The following is a 21720-nucleotide window of genomic DNA, read 5'->3' on the forward strand; positions in this document are numbered from 1 at the left end:
ATTTATTTTTTTTTTTTATTATTATAAATATATGTTCTATTAAATTAACATTATTAAAATTACGTACAAACAATTTATAATAAACAATCTCACGTCTTCAACAATATTTGTAAAACATTAAAAGGGGAAGGGATTGATTTAATCTTGTGAGTTCATCATAAAAGTGATACCTTATTTTTGCTTCATTATTACTTTTTTTTTTAATTTTCGCTACAAAGTTTTATTTTTTGTTTAAATACTTGAAGTACTTTAGGCTTTTCGCCAAACTGAAAAATTCTACGAGTACTTGTGCATAGTGCCAAATCCCCTTTTGTGTTATATTATTATGCCCGTATATATAGGAGCAAGATTTAACTTTTAACTTTCGAGTGGCCACTCATTAATGCTTTATCTATGTGGGGGCCTTCAGCTAGTTGTAACAACCAACAAATGTTAATATTAATAATATTTCATTTATTTAATTGTACCAAAATAATAATATTGGTAATAACAAACATATAAAATTAGAACTCTTAATAATAATTCTTAGATGGCCCGGTAATTGTTAAAGTAAATTTATTGATACGAATCATCGAGAAAATTAGTGACCAAGATATGGTAAGTCAAATTGGTTAAGCACATTGGTTCACTCAATTTTTAATTGTTTCTAACAAACGAAATATGTCACAATTTTCTTTTAACCATTTATTACGGTTTATTAATATTTTATGCACTATTATCCGCACTTCGTACGACTCTTTTATATATTTTATTGCCTATTGCAGGTTTATGTGTTCTTACATAACTGCGTGCACTTGATATTTTATTTCTTTTATCGTTTAAACAGCAATCTTTTAATGAGTTCGTTTTTTCAAGCTATGATTGAGAACTGCGATTTTACAGTCATTACACATTTTTTTTATTTTAAATATATTCTTGAGCAAAAATCCGTTCAATCAATTTTGTTTATTTTATATTTATATCTTTATTATAAAATTACAAAAATAACAGTTTTTTCCATTTATATTATTTTCATACTGGGAATCTTTAATACATTATAGTATTCCAGTCAGTTCAACCAACTCCATAATATACAAATGCTGCAAATACTATTTTGTTACTTAATGAAAATGTATAGAATTATATTTTTTCCAGACATTTTTAATTATAATTATTTAATAACAAACGCGGTTTTATATAAATTATTTTAACATAAAAGGGATTAAACTTTATCAAAGAAGATAATACTTTTTTAATATATATTATATTTATATTTTTCCTAGCACAAATTGTATATAAATATGTTTAAAATATATATGTTTAAACGAAGATTTTTGCTCAAAACTTTCCAACGCTCTCTTCGCTACGCTCGATGAATATTAATAACAGTGTATTCTTCTTTAATAATTTAATAACTATTGAGTTGTGCTTAATGCGTGCAATGTTTCACAAGATAAATAATAATACAATTACGTAACAATAGTACGTCTTAGTGTGCAATACGACAAATATAATATTATAACAGTAGGTATTTTATGAACCGCAATATTTGCAAAAATTAGCAAATTTATTGTATTTTGAACGATAACAATTAACAAATAATATATATAATATATATATACATATTTAAAATATTTTATAACTCCTAGATGGCCCAACAATCGTGCACATAAACCTATTTGTGAGAAGTATCATGACAATAAGTGACAACAAGATGGTAAGTCATCTTGTCTAGGTTGGATGCTGGTATTTTGAGCGAAAACAAACGCAATTTTTTGTTGTTTTTTATATTTATACTTAGAGAAAAATATATTCTACATTATATTGTTAACGTAAACGTTATCGATAATAATATATTTGTAGATGGTCCCGTCCGCTATATATTATATACTATAACAATATTATGTTTCCTAAATCTTTCACCCGCTCTTAATGAACGTTTTATTTTGCATTCATAGCAGTTTTTTTTATTTTTGTACATTACATGGAATGATTGTGTATAAAATAAATAACAAAACCTGTTAAAAAATATTTTAAAAACGAAAAAATGAAAACCTACCCTTGTAAAGCGCATAAAAACACGTGGTTTTCAACCGATAGCAAAAAGCTTTTTCCGGAGTGCGTAACATATCACGACTACTATACTACCTATACACCTAGAAAAAAATAATGATTATAACAACATAGAATTATTGCTGGACTAAATTGTACGCTTGTTGACTTAATTGACAGAAATCACTTAATATTATTATAATTATTATATAATTACCGCCGTATTGTATATTATATTTATATATATAATGGTAATCTTGCAAGGTACCTAACGGATCGATTTTTTTTAGATAGGCGCTATAGAATATTCGTATTAGTAACGCTAACGTAAGCAATATAAATTATAATATTATTAAAGTACACTATATTATACTATATTACGTTGATTTAGGTTTGACAGTATGCGTCATAATATAACATTATAATATTTATAACATTATCATATTGTTTTACTCTAATACGACGCATATATATATATATACATAGTTATATTATAGTTCTGTAACGTGTATTAGATCGAAAATCATAATGCGATAACAATACAATAATATACTATCTGGTCATTACATTTTGTATGTAGGTATATAATATTGTATTAGATTCAACATTGTAGTCGTTGTAAGAATCGAAAACAGATTTAAAAAAATAAATTTTATCTTCATTTAAAATAACTGTTATCGTGTTCCAGTGCGACTTGTCGTCGAAATATCCTAAGTATAAGATATTTTATTTTATAGTAAATAACCTTCAGTTGATTCAAGAAATTTAATACATTATTGCTTTGATCACACGTAGACAATTGTATGTATAACATGCACTGATCTAACAATAAACGATATTTACACCAAATATATCCCAAATAATAGTATCTCGTGAATTTTTATTAAAATTAATTTTAATATTCTTGTGGTTTTTTTAATTACTTAACATTAACAATCCGTTTAAAATTATTTTTCATAACTGTGTAATCAACTAAAAACGTAAGAATAAAATACCAATAAATTGTATTAAAAATAAATATACTAAAACTTAAAATATGTATTTAGACATTCATCCTTTATTAACTCAATTATTATTTATTAACATCCTATCAAAATAAATATGATTGATTTATTCGTGATTTTAATCTTTTATAGAAAAAAATCAGTACTAATTCTTCTTTAAAAAACATTCTTAAAATTTAGAATGGTTCATTAAACTTTCAACTCGCTTATTTCCATTCAAGCTATTATAGAAGCGCCTTCAGTTGTCCAGTAATTTGATAAAACATCCTCTTTATAATGATGAATTATGTCGAAAATACTTTATTACATTTTTTTTAAACTCAACCAGTGTTGGTGTTCAATGATGCCCTCTTTCAATCCAGTGACACTTTTGTTCAGTTATTAATTTTAGGAGACATCTTCCACTTCATTTGTTACGATGTCTAAATAAGATTTTTAAATATGAACTTTTGATTCATGAGTATCGATTTAAACTATAATTTTATTTTATTGGAAAAAAATCCTATTTATTATAAACATATTTTTTTTTTTGTTGTTGTTACATGGATAAAATATTCAGTTAACATTATTATCTAAGCATTTTAAGTTATTGAGTCTTAAAGGTTAAATAAAATAAGTCACGTGCATTTTGTATTTTTTTTTTTATTTTGCTTTATACTATAGACATTAAACACAATTTATTTAAAGCTAAAAATTATAAACAAATTAAAAAATATATATATTTAATTATGCACTTTAAATATCATCAAAACACTGTTTTATCATAACACTTATTAAAATCTAATAATCGAAAAACAATATGATATAAAACCTTCGTGTATCACTGATTTCATAATATTTCTTAGAATAAATGAATTAGTTTTGCCACAATTTCTGTTATGCATTAATATTATAATATAAAATCACAATTTTTTATTTACTTATTTAAATTACATGTATGAAATTTTAAATGTAATAAATTCACTGAATTGAACTATTTTCAAAAATTATTATTTCCTATTTATTTTTAAAACTTGTTTAGTTAACACTCAAAAGCAATTTGTTATACTGATCTCGTAAACTTAAAGTAACTTTCTAAGTTTTCTCTGTTTCACTTAAAACCGCCCTTAATAATTTTAATACTAAATTACAGCAATATCCTGGAATAACTCATAACACTACAAATTAATGATAGTTTAACTGTTTTTACTTCTCTGCATAAACAAAACCGAAAATATTATTAACAGTTCTATATTTTAGAAGTAGATACATAATAACTTATACTACCCAATAATGAGAAAATGATTACATACCACGCACATTAATATTAAATATTTAATTTTTTAAGTAATTACTTATTATAATTATACACACGTAAGAATTATTCATAATGCAGTATAATAATAGCTAACTTTAAATACAAATTTTAACTTCAAGGTCACTTACTTTAATTTATACGCAAACAATTTCCCATGAGTAATGTATGCATATGACGTCCATCGCACATCCCTGTATAATTCAAATCCATAAAGGATAATATTTATAATATTATAGTGAATGGCCTAACGAATAGCGCTAGAATTTTTTTCTTAAAAAAATTATACATAGTACTTCCCGCGATGTTTTTAGGTTATTCTTGGTTTTTTTTTTTTATTTGAATATTATTTTCTCTTAAAATAATGTAATATGTAGTATGCTGATTTGTTTTTTCTAACCGCTGACTATATTTTGTCGGTCTTTATTGTATCCCGCAGGCGACTCTCCCTGCATTGTGTTTGTCAACATGTTGGTACGGTCCATCAGCAGAATTGATGATTACAAAATGGTGAGTCGGGTGATGGCCTTAAATAATTTTTATTGGATTTATTTTGTTTTTATGAAATATTATTATTTGGTTTTCTGTTGTGAGATTGCGCCCAATTTATTTGCGGATTTTATGTTTTTGTTTTCGTGGCCGTAGGCATATGTCTTGACCAACAGGATCACGTAATCATAATCCAACAAAGTCCTGAGGTCTGCTCGTCTGACGCACAATAATCAATTGAAATCCGATTTATCATTCCACTATTTATGTGTATATAATATATATATATATATATATATACAATATACTGTATCTAACATATAATTCAATATGATAGTTTTCTTTACACATTTATTATTTTCTGTTGGACAAGATGTGTTTTTTGAATCAAATTCTATAAGTATTTTTTTTTTTCATTTTAAATATTGATTATTCTGAACTCATAACTTGTTTTTGTTATTTTTGTTAAATAATGCATTGAAATGGTGTGTGTATTTAGGCATTTTGTGTCTTGTATATAAATACATACAATCATACATCAACATAATATATAATTATATATATTATATTAACACACGTATATATATATATATGTATAATATATAATATATTGTATATATTATATTATACATAATATAATATCATGCTAAATTATTTTATTTTTATACTTTTATGAAAATCTATAAAATTAAAAACTATTGTTGTAGAAATAAAAAATTAAACAGTTTGTGTGCACTTTTTTAATTTAATTTATTGGGGCACTTTTAAAGCGGTATTTGTTTTAAGAAGTTTTGTATTTTAAAAATATATTAAATAAACATTAGGTTATAGAACTTTTTTTGGGAAAAACAAGATAATATACAGTTATTATGGGATATAAATATAACACTGCGAAGAAGAAAAATAATAAAATAAACACTGAATTAAGTGATTTATTTATAATTGTGTTCTTTAAATTTCCATATCTAACTCTTTCTAAAAATTGATTAGAATTAATAATACTTAAGTAACAATTCAATTTCCTCATACAACTACCTAATTATCGTAATATTTTGTTCGCTCTACTGTAAGACATCAGTTAGACATTGTATTAACATATATAGGTAATTTGAAAAGGTATACAAATTTAGGTAGGTATACCAAACTGTTAGTATTGTGGCGAACATTCCCACCCGTTCCTTGTTCTTGGAAAGAAAAAACAAAAAAGGTATACTAAATTGTCGAACGTACTACTGCTATGAGAAAATAACCAAAATACGGGAAATCTAACATATATATGGCACAATATTCGTTGCATTTAGAAAATTTCTGAGTTTCTTGATGAATAATAAAAAACAAAATATAAAAATAAAAATTCCCTTAACCTTTGACGTATGTCGGTTGTTAATAATTCATGAGAAAAAAAGATTAAAAATGCTTTTGTTGGTTTTCTTTTTCTTTTTTTTTTTTTGAAATGCGTTTATTTTGATTATTATTATTATTATTATACATTATGACTGTCACCTGCCTCACTGTTTTTAATCTGTAACTTTCTGTGCCTCAGATGTGTATTTATGACGATTTTATTCGATAACTCGTTTTATTTTGCATGCTTTATTTTTGAAAATAAAATATTATATACAATCCGCTACATGCTTGCACGTACGTATGAATAATATCGTTGTTATTACGCTTCCGTATATCGTAGTACCCCATCTTTCACGCGTCACACATAACAAAATAACCGCTCGTTTCCACCTGCATTTTGTCGTTGCAACGATACGACGGTCGTACACACAGCCGAAGGCCAATTTATTGCATTTTTGGTCTCCGGTAACACATATACATACACACAAACACATACACACACAAGCATGTCACTTTGTTGTTGTATTTGTGCGTTATTTATTTTATTTAAGTATAATGTGTTTTTTTTTATTTCTTGAAACGTGCAGATTCCGGGCGAATCGTTACAGCGAGCGGACTAAGACGCTCTTAACGGAATCGTCCTGCAATCGTGAAGACGAGTGACCAAGGAATCCTATACGCTTTATAGGAGTCCGATCACTCGCGCACGCGTTTCCATTTGTGGCTGGGGGAGTGGTAGGAGATGATTGCGCATATAGTTAGATCCATAAAATATATTCATCATTCCGATTATGTTACAAACAATATTATAATACACATGGTGTCTCGTCATACGCGTATTGTACCCATAAACGCTACCGTTTTCCCCATTTCGCGATACGAGAAAAAATAGGTATTCGTGTTACTTGAGAATTTAGTAAAAGCCAATTCATTGAGCATGTTATCTATTAAAATATCTTAAGAGTTGCACTTTAAATAATTTTCGTCGAGTGTTTAAATATAGATTTATAGGTCTTCGAGTTTCAGCAGGAGTTTCTAGCATAAAATAACTATAACCCGGTGGATATGTACGAGGACAAACACCATGAGACACTGTACGCAAATATTGTGCACGTACATAGTGGTTGACCAACGATATCAACGCAATGTTGAAGAAAACGGGAATGAAATCGTGGTTTTGAAGAACTAAAATGATCTTTGTATTTACGCATTTATACGTTTAACTTTTAATATAATATTTAAAAAGAACAACTATAGAATCAAAACGCGATAACTCGAAAGCTTGTACCTTGAAGTGTTAATAAGTTATATTGAGATGTATAATTCTAATAACACATAGAACGAGATCATTTTTATCCCCCTTAAGATCCGAGTTAACAATACTCGACTGTAGTTTTAATTTTTCTAAAATTTAATCATGTATATAATTTTTTTTTTTTTTTTGTTAACAACCTTTTAACGCTGTATCCGTCGTAGTATTTATAAATTCGTGTATTTTATGAATAGCAACAACTGATATATTATGACAGCGGCTTACGAGAATTAAATGTAAATTTTGAAGAAAAAAATACCTTATTGACTCTACGTGCTATCCGATCCGATACTAAATTTCCAAAATACTTATTGTACAAGAATAACACTCAGGGATCCGATGACGTAATAATCATTTTTTATTATAATATATCGTGATTAAATTTCTAATAATATTTATTGGCGTACTCGTGAAATTTCACTGTTTTCAGAAGCGTTTATGATGAGTATTATATCACGTGACTTGTACTTACATAGTCACTATTCGAGCACTTGACACCGACCCTGTGTGGCAAGTGTGTGTCCAATTCTTGTTTCAAAATGTCGGTGTACGACATACAGAGCACAAAGGCGTATTATGTATTGTTTTCGGACTAGCGCACGCATCTCTCAGCAGCTGAAATGCCTCGTTCCCCCGGCCTCGAATGTATTTCATCGTTGTTATTAAATATTATAACGTGTATATAATGTGTATATATATTTATATATATATATATAATATATGTATTGCTATGGTATATACATATACGATATATATATAAATGTGTGTATGTGTGTGTGTTATATTCGTGTATTGTTATGTGATATATTTCTAAACGTGTGTTTTGTGTGTTAGGAGTACAGTGTGCAACTGACGTTCCGCGAACAATGGATGGACGAGAGGCTAAAATTTAACGATTACAACGGTAAATACATGGAAATCACTTTGCTCACTAAAAGCGTACTCGAGCAACCCACCCGGCATAACTTAGGTGCACGCGTCCGTATTCAAGTTTAACAGTGAAGTACCTACCCACCACCCCTCACCAAGTACAACCGGACTCTATATGATATTCGTATATATAATATTAATGTATATTTTTTATGCATTTCTAATTCGAATTCAACGGCTCAATTTATTTATTTTTTTTGAAATTTTCATCTCTGTAACTTGGCGGACAGAATTCGCAATTCGTGCAATATAACTAGGTAGAATATAGCTCAGTGGTCCACGTAATAATCGAATCAATATTTTACCATAAAACAAAAATTTAAAAAAATATATTCATGAAAATCAGAAAATTTTAACAATTAGTACCTCTATATATTTTATTAAAAATTCGTAAAATTCTTACAATCGAGTCAAATTCAATGCTAAAATTTTAAAATTCATCTGCACTAATAATTAATCTAAAGCGCAAAAATAAATTAATATTTCCTTGTTTGGATAGGTAAAATGAAATACTTAACTTTAACTGAAGCCAGCAGAGTGTGGATGCCCGACTTGTTCTTTTCTAACGAGAAGGAAGGTCATTTCCATAATATAATTATGCCGAACGTGTATATCAGAATATTCCCTAATGGATTAGTGTTATACAGTATAAGGTTAGCATAAATATTAATAAATTAAATAAGTAGAAAATTATTACAACTTTATATATTATTATTATTATTATTATTATTATTATTATCTAGAATATCACTTACTCTATCATGTCCAATGAATCTCAAATTATATCCACTGGATCGGCAAACGTGTTCACTCCGAATGGTCAGCTGTAAGTAAATATGATAATTTAATGTAATAGTTTTTAAATTATTTGAATTACGAATTCACACGCATTGAAATTTTTTCTAGATGGTTGGACAACTGATGATTTAGTATTTTTATGGAAAGAAGGTGATCCAGTGCAAGTGGTAAAAAATTTACATTTGCCCAGATTCACTTTAGAAAAATTCCTCACGGATTATTGCAACAGCAAAACTAACACAGGTTAGTCTAACTTTTTATTTTACATTGAAAACAATACATGAACAATTAAATATATTCATTTTAATATCAGCGTAGTTTTATAAGATCTCAAGGCTCAAATACCTATTTATATTTTTAATACTCAAAAAACAATAACAAAATATAGGTACATATTATTTTAATTTTATACAGAACATTACGCAATAGCTAAATGTAAGAACTATCTATCGTTACCATGAAAAGCAGGGTTTTCATATATATTTTTTTATGAACAAATATATCCTACATGTTATATTTTGAGAAATCTAAATTTACATATTTTTATATTTTATTTCATGTACATCACGTAACATGTATTTTAAAAGCTGATTGCTTTTCGTGACCAAAAAAATATTATTTTAAGTGTTTTCAAAATCGGAGAGCTATATACTATGTAGTGGCGGTATTATGCAATTTAAACATTACAAAATAAATATTATGCTTATAGTAACATTGATAACTAAATCACTTAAGAAACGAATAATAAAAAAATACTGTTTTATTTTTATAAGCATCCCTTGAATCTTATAATCCAATACTCAGTAATCTAATGATTTAAATAATATTATTACAATTTGATTAAATAAAATAGTACTTACATGCGGCAACATGAATTAATGGTAAATTATGACTCGTACGATAATTTATTTACGGACTCGTTTTATTCATAATTCAGATATTCGGGTTTGATTAAAACTTGAACAGCGCAATATAATTAATTATGGTAATTTAATGAAATGTATATTTGCGGATTTCCTCCAAAATCGAACGCAGAAACACGAATTAATTCCCTGCAGCATTACCCTTTAAACCTAACTTTAGATAAGTTTCTATAACCCTCCCATACCTATAGAAACTCGAGATTCGATGTAAAAAATAATAATACAACGATGATGCTAATTATAATAATTTTAGTCGTGTCAATTGCAGATACATCCGCATAATAGCGAAAAAAACAATCTATTTGTAATAATAGGCATGACTACAGTTCGTGCATTTTGGTACGCATCGTAATCAAAAAAAGTTTATTAGGGTTCTGAGTTTAGCGCTCGCCTATAAGAACGAATCACTAATTTTCTTCAATAACGCAGTTATTCAAAAATCTGGCTTTTCAAATTTTTGAATATACTTAAAGTGTAAAGACCATATTTTTAAATTATTGGTATTGTTTGTACTACTATCTGTTAAGATTCAAAATTTTATTTTTAAAATGAGAACCCTCTCCTTATTTTTATTAAGTTATTTATTTAACGGCTTATTTCTCTAAAAATGCCCTTGTATTAAAAAAAATTCGAATAAATAGTTAAAGAGTTATTTAACTTTATAAACTAAAAATAATATGCCCATGATAATATATTTGGGATATATATGGAAGTTATAATGACACTCTTTAAGTAGTACTAACAAAAATCTTAAGAATTTGTAAAAACGGTCTTAAAGTATCTTTAAAAATTTCAAAAGTCAAAATTTAAATTAATTGCTTATTAAATTAAAATTGGAGGTTTATTATGCTTGATATAACATACGATTTGAATCAGATACAATTAAACATTGAACAGCTTCAAGTAATGTTATGGATATGTGAAAGCGGACAAAATTGCTCGTTGTGTAAAATTCACAATTATAGAACTACAAAATATGGGCTTTAGTATCCCCAGTCTTTTAATTGAACACACACCCGGAATTTTTAAAAAGATATACGTAAACATATAATAGGTACCCGCTATCGCAGTCATATTATAAAGGTCACTTACAAATCGGTAATTAAATTGGTAAATATTTTTTGGTTGTTCGAATTGAGTTCCGTGCCTATAAGAAGGTTGGTTCGAATACTCTGCCAAAAAATGTGTTTACACAGAGAAAATATCACGGGTTTCCTTTTAACACAGTTACTAACTTTTGTCTATCGAGCACTTTTTCGTCATACTTTCATTATTGAAATATATTCTAACATTACATTATTATAGAAAAAAATTTAAATAAACATTTGCATACATACGTGTGTTTATAACAAGTCCACAGTTTAACCACGCCTTTTAGCGTTTTATTTGAAATCAATGCTAAAGCCCATTAATTATTATGAAAATAGTGTTCTTTGTTTTTCACTAGACACATCGGTTATCGGATTCAATTATTCAAACACCTAAAAGTAGCTTGGACTGAATTCGATATTTTATCCGCAGTCGAGTCGGGTATGCATCCGTTTAAGGTCCGGATAGAATCGGCGAGTTGCCGAGCTTATATATAACATATATTATGGACTAGGCATATATTTTTGTAGATTAAAATATACAATAAACTTGTTTGTTCTAACCCGTTTCCTCGGGTTTCGGGCTAGTAAAAGTTCTGACACTCGGTTAATACCCAGCTGTCCAGCGACCAACACTGCACCAGGTTATTATTTGCACGTCCGCTAATCGAAAACGCCGTTTCGCGGATAAATTGAAATTGCGCGAGTGGCTGCGCGATATAATAATTACGCGTACACATACGACCATGCGTTACAATATTGTTGTAATCGTACGCCGCAGGGGAGTACAGCTGCCTGAAAGTGGACCTGCTGTTCAAGCGCGAGTTCAGTTACTACCTGATCCAGATCTACATACCGTGCTGCATGTTGGTCATCGTGTCGTGGGTGTCGTTCTGGCTGGACCAGAGCGCTGTGCCGGCGCGCGTATCGTTGGGCGTCACCACGCTGCTGACGATGGCCACGCAGACGTCCGGCATCAACGCGTCCCTGCCGCCCGTGTCCTACACCAAGGCCATCGACGTGTGGACGGGCGTGTGCCTGACGTTCGTGTTCGGCGCCCTGCTCGAGTTCGCGCTGGTCAACTACGCGTCCCGGTCGGACACGCACCGGGACGACATGAGCAAAAAGTGCGACCTGGAGCGCACCGTGTCCATGGACGTCGGCGACTACGAGGACGGCCCGAATTCGTTCAATATGGTGAGGTCGAATAGTACGGTGAGCATTGACCGAGCGCGGAGAACCCGGTTCGTTCGAAGCGCTTCATTTACTTTCCAGCTTTTTCATTCTTATCGTTATTCGTTTTTATTTTTTGTACCTACTTACTTTTTTTTTAAGTTCCGTTCCGTTTAATTTTTAATTTTTTTTTTTTTAACAACGTAATAGCGACATAATTACATTATTATTATTATACTTGATTAACGAATTATTATTATTATTATTATTAATTTTTGTTTCTACTCGTCATTATTGTTTTATCGTACCACGGACCAGTTACTTTCGTTGGTTTTAGATTCAGACACACACACACATACACAATTCATACGCACACACAAATTCTTTAGGATGAACAAACGCATTTTACAATTCAGTCTTAAATAATCTACCCGTATTTGCTATCACTCTCTTCCTCCATCTCACCGCCACCACCGCCACAAGTCAATACAACCCTCTGAGTGTTTGGATACTACTAAAGTTCAGTATTCGTTCGACACACATACGCACACACATTGCGTCTTTTCTATCAGTCCTGCAAGTAAATATATAATTATTCATCTCGTTCCCTATATCATAATATACATAATATACAAAGTGATTGTTTTAACGGAAAACGCGTGTATATATATATATAAAAACAATACATTTATTATAATATATTATATTATATTTCTGAAAATAATAACTTTTTCCGAAATTTCGTTTTGAACGATTTAAAAACACTAATATCGTGTAATTATTATTATTTTATTAACTATTATTGATAAAATCGATATCAAATTTAGATCTAAAAGGTAAATCTATTTTTGTTACATGTAGCTGAATTTAAAAACGTATTATGATGTACTTACTACTTACACAACGTCGTGTATGTGTATCGAATGTTAAACGAGCAGTTTTTACTTTTTTATTAACAAATCTCTAAAATTTAAATAAAAGCAATGAAAGTTACTACTTTTTAAAATAAATAACTATTATTTATTGTTAAAAAAATCATTCTGTACATTATACTTGATACTTTTACATCAAGCATTGATCCTAAATGAAAAATAATTTTAACAAACTAAGTAAATCAACACTCGATGTTCGGAAGATATAGAAACAAAGCAAAATAAAAATATTTTGTTTCATTCTATTCTACAATGATTCTTATGTGGTAATGTGGTAATATTATATATTTGCCAATACATTATATTTACAGTCCATAATGGATAAAATTCGTGTCAGTTGATTGAAATAATGACACTGATTTTTCGGAAATTATTATTATTATGAAAAAAAAACGTCAAACAGATCAAACACTATACAACGGGACACGTATTAAATGACAATTTAATCATTTATAACATTTTGTTAAATGTTTGAAAATGGTTTTTTTTCTTCTTATACTGATTGGGCCAACCTATTGATAAACATAGAAACAATCAGTGAGATTAAAAAAAAACCTTAAAATACAATAATACAATAATACCTAACACGATAATAGAATAAGCTATCGGTTATTATAGTTCGAATTTAGAATATACATATTGTAGTGCACTTATTGGGTTATCTTTTTTATTTATTTACTCCCGATTATGAATCTACCTCACGACGTTTTGAACTCTTAACATTTTCAAACTGTTTATTTATGCATTTACTGATGCTACAGTATTTCGTCATACCTGTAATTGTTTAATTTTATTCAAGTATAATTTGATTTTAGTTTTTCAACTATATTATTAAATTATTTACAAACGCATTTTTCATTATTTATTTTCAAATGAAAAGCTGGGAATCAATGTTTGCATTATCCGCATGGTCTGCATCCTTTAGGTGAATAGTTTTTCGGGCGACATGGCGCTGTCACCTCTCGTAATGACAAAAATCACGAAGAAACAGTTTTAATTTAAAAAAAAAAACAACTTCTCAATACGCGTTTACTAAGCACATCATTCTGTAACAGAAAATCAAAAAATAATGTGCGAACGAATTATTTTTTCAATCATATTTTACCTAATTTTCCATTACGACGAGAATCTGGACGAACAGCGCAAATGTCGCACGAAAAATGTCCGTACACGGTTAATGCGAAAGCTTGGCACTAGCCCGAATGGTTTTTTTTTAATTTTTTTTTTTTTATATCAACCGTATCAATGACAAATACGTACTTGTATGTGTATTCGTATTATACATTATTTTACCTACGGTATTTTGAAATCATAATATGTAGGTATATAAATATAATACAATTATTTACAGTTGCGCACCCGAAAGGAAGCGCTGGTTATAATACTCACAATATCGACGAAATTAGCATACAATTTTATCTTAAGGTGACTTCCAACAATTTTTTTTAAAAAAAAAATCAATAAATTATCTTAAAATTCAACAATGAGGAAGTTGTGTATTTATTTTATACGCTTCAGTAATAATGCTGTATTTGATTACATTTCAATATTTGTTATTTAACGTTAACATGATGTAGAGTTTACCAAATAAAATATAAAATCACTTTCTCGACAAAAAAATTCCTGGGTGCGCGATTTGTAAGTACACACAGACATAAACCATGTTTCCGCTAAAATCATACCTTTTCCTTTTCCGCTATAACTCGTTTCCGTTTAACGAGATTACGGTCTTTTCGTACCCATTGCACAATTGAAAGAAAAATTTAAATATTGTAAAAATATTTAGGTATTTATCGATATAAATAAAATCATAATATCATTTTTATAAAGAAAATTTTTTTTTTTTAGTCATAAATTCGGTTTTGCGCGTCATAAATATATAACTACCTTATAACAGTTGAAGTTATAAGGTTAATTAATTAATTAATTTTTACTTTTAGTTATAGTCAATTCAAACCCGACTAATATAGATGGGTAGTTTCATGAATTTTATTATATATGTTTTGTATATTTATATATACTATTATAGCATACGCAAGAATCATATTATACTCGTTATATGACATAAATGTCATAAATGTTCAAAAGCATCATTTACCACCGGAAAATGGAAATGTACGATTTTAGCAGAAAATGGTTACAACGAGTAACGTATGCTGAGTGATCCATTAATATATCTGATACAATAATTTGTTTTAGTACCTAATCTATTTGGTAGCTTTCAAAAAAAAAAAAAAAAACATTTTCCAAAAATCATAAAAATCGATTGCCACGGAAAAAAGCATTGACAGGGTATATTATAGTGTACATAATAATATAAGTACGTGCGTGGCCAATAATTTGGAAACCGTCTGCATACGTTACTCGGATTTTGGATTTTTTTTTTTTTTAACTCTCTTGTTCTCCGTGAGGGAAAGTGATTGAAAAAAAAAATTCCAAACCGTCCCCCGTGGCCCGATCGGCGTGCGCAATACGCCCGCCGTCGCATCATAAACGACGTTTAACGCGCGTCGCGGTGCGCGCGCGCCGTGTGTTTCCGCAGAAGCCGCTGATGCGCCCCGAGCTGATGATGTCCCGGGACAAGATGAGCCAGATCATCCACCAGGCGCCGCCGATGGAGAAGAACTCGTGCTGGAAGTCGTGGATGTCCAAGTTCCCCACCAGGTCCAAGCGCATCGACGTCATATCCCGCATACTGTTCCCGATGGTGTTCGCCATGTTCAACATGTCCTACTGGTCAACGTACCTGTTCCGCGAGGGCATTGACGAGGACAAGTAATTTATTATACAACGCCGAGTCGCCGCCACCACCGCCGTCGTTATTATTATTATATTATATTGATATTATTATTATTATTATTATTATTATTATTATTATTATTGTCACCCGCGACACGTCAATTATAAATGACGCGCGTCTTGCGTATATTTGGATTTCCGTTTTGCATCAAACGATTTCCATTATACGATCTATTTTGTTCGTTTATTTTATAATTTGTAATTATTGTTATTTTGTTCTAATGGTTCATCGAGTATGTTTTTATTTTATTTTATTTTTTTTTTTTTACACACGAATCTCGTAGTGTAGCCAAAATCTTCTCTCAACTTGAAGTGCATTTACTCGCATCGATATACAATTATTATAATTAATAGTAAAATCAACCAGATCTCCCGAACTATAATATATGATTAATAAAATAATATAAATCTTGTCCACTCCACATTATTATATATTGATTACCATCTCAATCGATATTTTGTAATTTTTTTCTACTCTCCATGCTCAATTTTACCTTTAAACGAAACCATTTGATTCATTTGTTACACACCTGACAGATACAAAGAGACAGGGTCCTTATACGAAATCTGTCGGGGAAATCTGTTCGCGTGTCCGACGCGCACGAATCGATTCCATCCAAATTTAATTTATTGGAAGAGCAAGAGTTTTCTTACATATAATATACCATGTTTATACCTCATCGTAGAAGTCAACACGAAACTCCGTCGGCATTCTCCATAACCCGTCGAATTGCAACATGCGCTGTCCGTTTCGTCATTCCCATTCGAGTTAATTAATTCATTAATTAATTACATACGCTCAATGTCGTTTTTTCTTCCGTTTTTCGTGTTTTTAGCCATATTTACTACCATCAAGACGATGAAGTATCACAGCAATTAATATAATCCATTTGCGTACGTATCCCGAATAATATAATATGTATATGAGCCCTTTCCAAATTATACCGATGATTCATATGAGGTGCAAAAATTGTATACACTGCGCCATTCAATATTTGTTTTTCATTGCATTAAAGTTCAATCTTTGTTTAAGCACAATTGCAAATATTATATTCTGTTATATTATTACAACTATATTTAGTAATTTTATAGAAATTAATACATGACTTACGGTTGTAGATACGATCTAATGAGTCCATACATGATATCAGATATAAACATCGTTCTCGGATGTTAATTACTCATATTTTATGTGCATACTATATTATTTGTCATCGAGACTGTATCATATGCGCAAAGGCCACTGTGACGGCATTATATGCATGGTAAACAGGGTGAGATGGATTGTTCTGACCGAAATCGCTGCCGGTTCGATGACTTTAAAACCCGATTAATGCATTTGTCTTATAGTCATTAAGCTACAGAGTATTAATGAATTTGACCGTTAACTTAAAATCATACGGGACTGGAAAAAATATAAGAAACACAAACCAGAATATATCAAGTATAATTTTCCTTTAATCGTATATTTCTATTAATAAATAAATTGTGTTTTAAAAATGTTCTATTTTTCATGACTTTTCAAACTTTTGTCGACGTTATGAGTTTATGACATATTTCACTGTTTTCGTATAAATCAAATTAAATTATTTTATCGTTATATTGCAAGAAAAAGTTCTTTCATTTTTTTCGTAATTCCACTAAACTCTTCAAGTTATTTGAAACAATTAACAATTATTTAATTCTTGTTTTCTTTCATATATATTTATATATATATATAAACCAAATTCAATTGACGAAATCAAAAATAAACAAACAACAACTGATCATCGTCTTTTTCCGTCCGCCATTAATTTATGTCCATTTACACAATCGCATCTTTGTGGTCTAATGGTCGCGGTTAAGCTATTTTTGGAAAATAGAAACCTACACATCGTTTACTTAAATTATATATATATATAAGACACGCGTGTGTATAGAACAAACGTCATACGATACAACAGCTTTATCTAATTCATCTCACGTTGTCTTCGCGTAGCACATTTACGTCGGATTAAAACTTTTCACGTCCCCTGGCATAATACGCTGTACCGTTTAGTCTAATATAATATGAACACATCCGCCCCCGACCGAAGGTGTATACTCAATAGGAATGTTTAATCTAAAATTAAGGTTTATATATATATATATATATATATTATACACAATTTATATAATTTAATCGATAAGATAATATTATTAATTTGTGTTATTTAACACATATTACGCTATATCATAATGTATAATGTTAATATAAGTTGCCAGTAAAGAATGCTTAAAATTTGTTTTTTTTTTTTTAATATCAATACCTGGCTCACTAAACTATGCAATAGTCTTGTACTCGTTAGGTGAAATAAATATACCTGACCATTGAGATGAACTGCGTAGGTATATACTACGATTGATTTCAAAAATCTCATTTAATAATTTAAATCAATAATCACTAAATGATATGTATTTAATATTGAGTATTATATCATATAATCATTTATATAACTGTAAAAAAGAAAATAACCAAAAGTCTGACATCTTACTTGTTTCGATCATGTATGAAATTATTTCATTTCTATGACCTATAATAATAAAGTATGTAGTATGCACACAAATTAAGATCTGTTACAAATATTTAGAAAAACATTTAAAATGTATTTGCTATTATGTAATCTGAGTAATTCACAAAAGAACAACTTTTTAAATATAATATACTAAAAATATAACAGCTTATAAAATTTTCAAAAGACCAACCAGTTTTATGATTTTTGTCAATATGGTTTCAATAATACAATATATAAAGTTAGTCATTACGGATAGTGAATAACATATACATGTTAAAATAAAAAGTATCCGACCTAACAGAAAATGTCTTTAGAATAGTTTTTAAATTAAATCAATTTCTTGTTCTTATACCTATCTAATTAACGTTTCCATTTTCCACCTATTATGTTCATGTATCTATAATATATTATAGAATTATCTTTTCGATATTATCGTTGCCAATTTCCAATAACAGCAGATATAACTGTAGGTAAACAAACGGAAATTTTTTTCTATTGATTTAAATTTTAAAACCTCATTATTGAAACCTATAATATAGGTTCGCGCGCTCTATTCATTATGTACCTAGATATAGGCGCCATTAGTCATAATTAAAATTTAAAAATAAATAAATATTAAATCTTCGTGATGGAAAATTCCACGTTAAGTGTGAGCACCACACACGGAAAATATTTTTGCACAATGTAAATTAATGTAAAGTTAAGTTTTTAAGTAAGGTGTCAATGATTTTTAAAAGTAAAAAAAAAAACTGTCATTTGATCCTACTGCCGAGATACTTTATGGTTTTATAACCACACATTAAAGTAATCGTGAAGGATAATCGATTATTAATTAATTGACAGCATTATAAACGATTAGTGTACTTTGTAAGTTTGTTTAAAATTCTTATGTTTTTATTGTTTTTTTTTTTTTTTTTTTATTGATTGGATTTATTATTTGTTATAATGTTAGTATTGAGTTAGATACGTTATTGTGGTTAAGATTTCTGAAATCTGGCTAGAGTGTAAAAATCAAAATCATTTTATTATAAAAAAGCATTTTTTACGGTTTAGTAATGGTGCTTTCTATAATCAAGTCAAAGCGTAAAATGTTTTTTAACATTGTTAAGTATTTATGAAAAAAAAAAATTAGGAAAGTAAAATTTTAATGTAATAAAATATATAATAATATTAAATGTATTGTATTACAAATAACAACTATAAACGACCATCACATTATTGTTGTCCAAAATATGAACATGTATAAATCGAAATCAATACTAATTATATGTTATTACTAGACGTACGAGTGATAACGAGTTTTAATATAATATATATATTATATTTATATGTGTTAGTGTATAAGGTTGTATAAGATTTTATTGAATTACAATTTTTAATATTATAGATGTTGAAAAAATTCTCTTGAAAAATAAAATATGTGTAAAAAAATCGAGAACTTATTATGGTTTATAATTATTTTGACTACCTATGTATTCAAAACATACACTTTTGTATTATTTATACATATAAAATACAGTGGCGCAACTACAGGATGGTAAGGCACGGCAATGTCACGGGGCCCTAGACCCTCGTAAATACAATTTGTATTATAAAAAATGATATACAAACATTTTTATTTTATTTTACTACCACTGTTAGAATAAAATGTAAAACGGCCAAAACATACCTATAATATTATTAGAAAACAGACAAATGGACACTAAAGAACTGATAAAAACATTTTCTGAGATGGAAGCTAAAAGAGAAAAACTTTAAATAGATACTTTGTACTTTAGTGCATAAAATAACATAAATAAACTATATTTATAATAACTAATAAGTAATGACTGTTGTTTTTTTTTTTAATTTTGGTAATATAAATATATGGGGTCCAACACTTGATATTGCCCCGGGGACCCAAATTTATAGTTACGCCACTGAATGAATATTTATTTATAAAATATCAATATTCAATATTATGAATATGACAATGGCTTTTATTCCGCACATCCGAAAATATTTCAATTCATGGATGTATTAAAAGAAGTTCAAATTGAAACTTATATAAAATTGCGAAGTTCGAACAAACTACTAAACCTGAAGTCTAAAAATAAGAAAATATTCATAAAAATAGAAATGGACAATTATAAAAATAACGAATTCAGTAGATTTGAATTTTTAAAAATGTTTGTTTTAAGTTTTTATCTCAATAATAAAAAATAATAACTATAAAAAAAAATGAACGAATTAAAAAAAACAACCTACTACGTACCTATTTAAAAATAAAAAGTCGATACATTCAATGAGTACTGTATAGTGACTAGTCACCAATTAATGAATATCGATTATCGATTTGCTCACTTAAATATATTCAAATAGATACATATATAAAAATACGTAACAAAGAAGTAATTAAAATGAAAAAAATAACAATAGAAAAATTTTTTTTTGAAATAAATGTTAAAATATGAAAATAAAAATATTTCAAGATTTAAATTCGTTAAGAACATGTCAAATAAATTTTTACCATATACATATAATAACAATAAATAGTAATAAATAAAAAAAAAATTGACTTGAATTTGTATATTATATATTTAATTAATTATGATTTGTAAGTACAACGTAGTGAATAATATTAGATATTAAAAACAAAAAAAGCACATTTTTAACATAACAGATAATACTAACCCTGTAAAAGTGAGAAAGAAAAGGTGCTGTTATAAACTTATTATAACCAGGGACTCAGTTTACCACAAAAACGATATTTCAGACTCAATATACCTAGCCCCTGTAATATCATACCTGTCTATCAAAGTATAATAATTATTATGACAATTAATATTAAAATAAAATTAGTAAAAAATAACCAAATATTTCGGGGGGTGTTTGAACACCCAAAACACCCCCCTATGAACATCCCTGAAGTTCACAGTTAATACAACGAATTCCAAACAATATAAACTTATTTCTTCGTGACAATTTTTCTCAAGTTAATAAATTACAGTTTTTAAATCTATTTATCTATAGATCATAGCCCATAATTCTAACTTTTAAGCTTATAATTTCAAAATTACGAATACT

The 21720-nt window shown here is 28.5% G+C and overlaps 1 protein-coding gene across 7 annotated transcripts in view; it reads left to right on the top strand.

Moving 5' to 3' along the window:
• LOC113547835 (glutamate-gated chloride channel) overlaps nucleotides 1-16570 on the top strand; it is a 36790-nt gene extending 20220 nt beyond the window's left edge. Inside the window, exons 1-8 of one of the 7 annotated variants that reach the window (XM_026948367.1) lie at nucleotides 1629-1696; nucleotides 4769-4839; nucleotides 8312-8381; nucleotides 8907-9060; nucleotides 9151-9233; nucleotides 9314-9448; nucleotides 11998-12431; nucleotides 15864-16570. In XM_026948367.1, the coding sequence (XP_026804168.1) occupies nucleotides 4798-4839; nucleotides 8312-8381; nucleotides 8907-9060; nucleotides 9151-9233; nucleotides 9314-9448; nucleotides 11998-12431; nucleotides 15864-16100 (1155 nt within the window). In that variant the 5' untranslated portion in view covers nucleotides 1629-1696; nucleotides 4769-4797 and the 3' untranslated portion in view covers nucleotides 16101-16570. Of the gene's footprint in view, nucleotides 1-529; nucleotides 598-1628; nucleotides 1697-4768; nucleotides 4840-8311; nucleotides 8382-8906; nucleotides 9061-9150; nucleotides 9234-9313; nucleotides 9449-11997; nucleotides 12432-15863 lie in introns of those variants that run through there. The other 6 variants (XM_026948364.1, XM_026948363.1, XM_026948362.1 and 3 more) reach the window with 6 other exon arrangements.
• The last annotated feature ends 5150 nt before the right edge of the window (nucleotides 16571-21720 follow it).

This window comes from Rhopalosiphum maidis, chromosome 1 (genome assembly GCF_003676215.2).
Source record: "Rhopalosiphum maidis isolate BTI-1 chromosome 1, ASM367621v3, whole genome shotgun sequence".
Taxonomy (NCBI): domain Eukaryota; kingdom Metazoa; phylum Arthropoda; class Insecta; order Hemiptera; family Aphididae; genus Rhopalosiphum; species Rhopalosiphum maidis.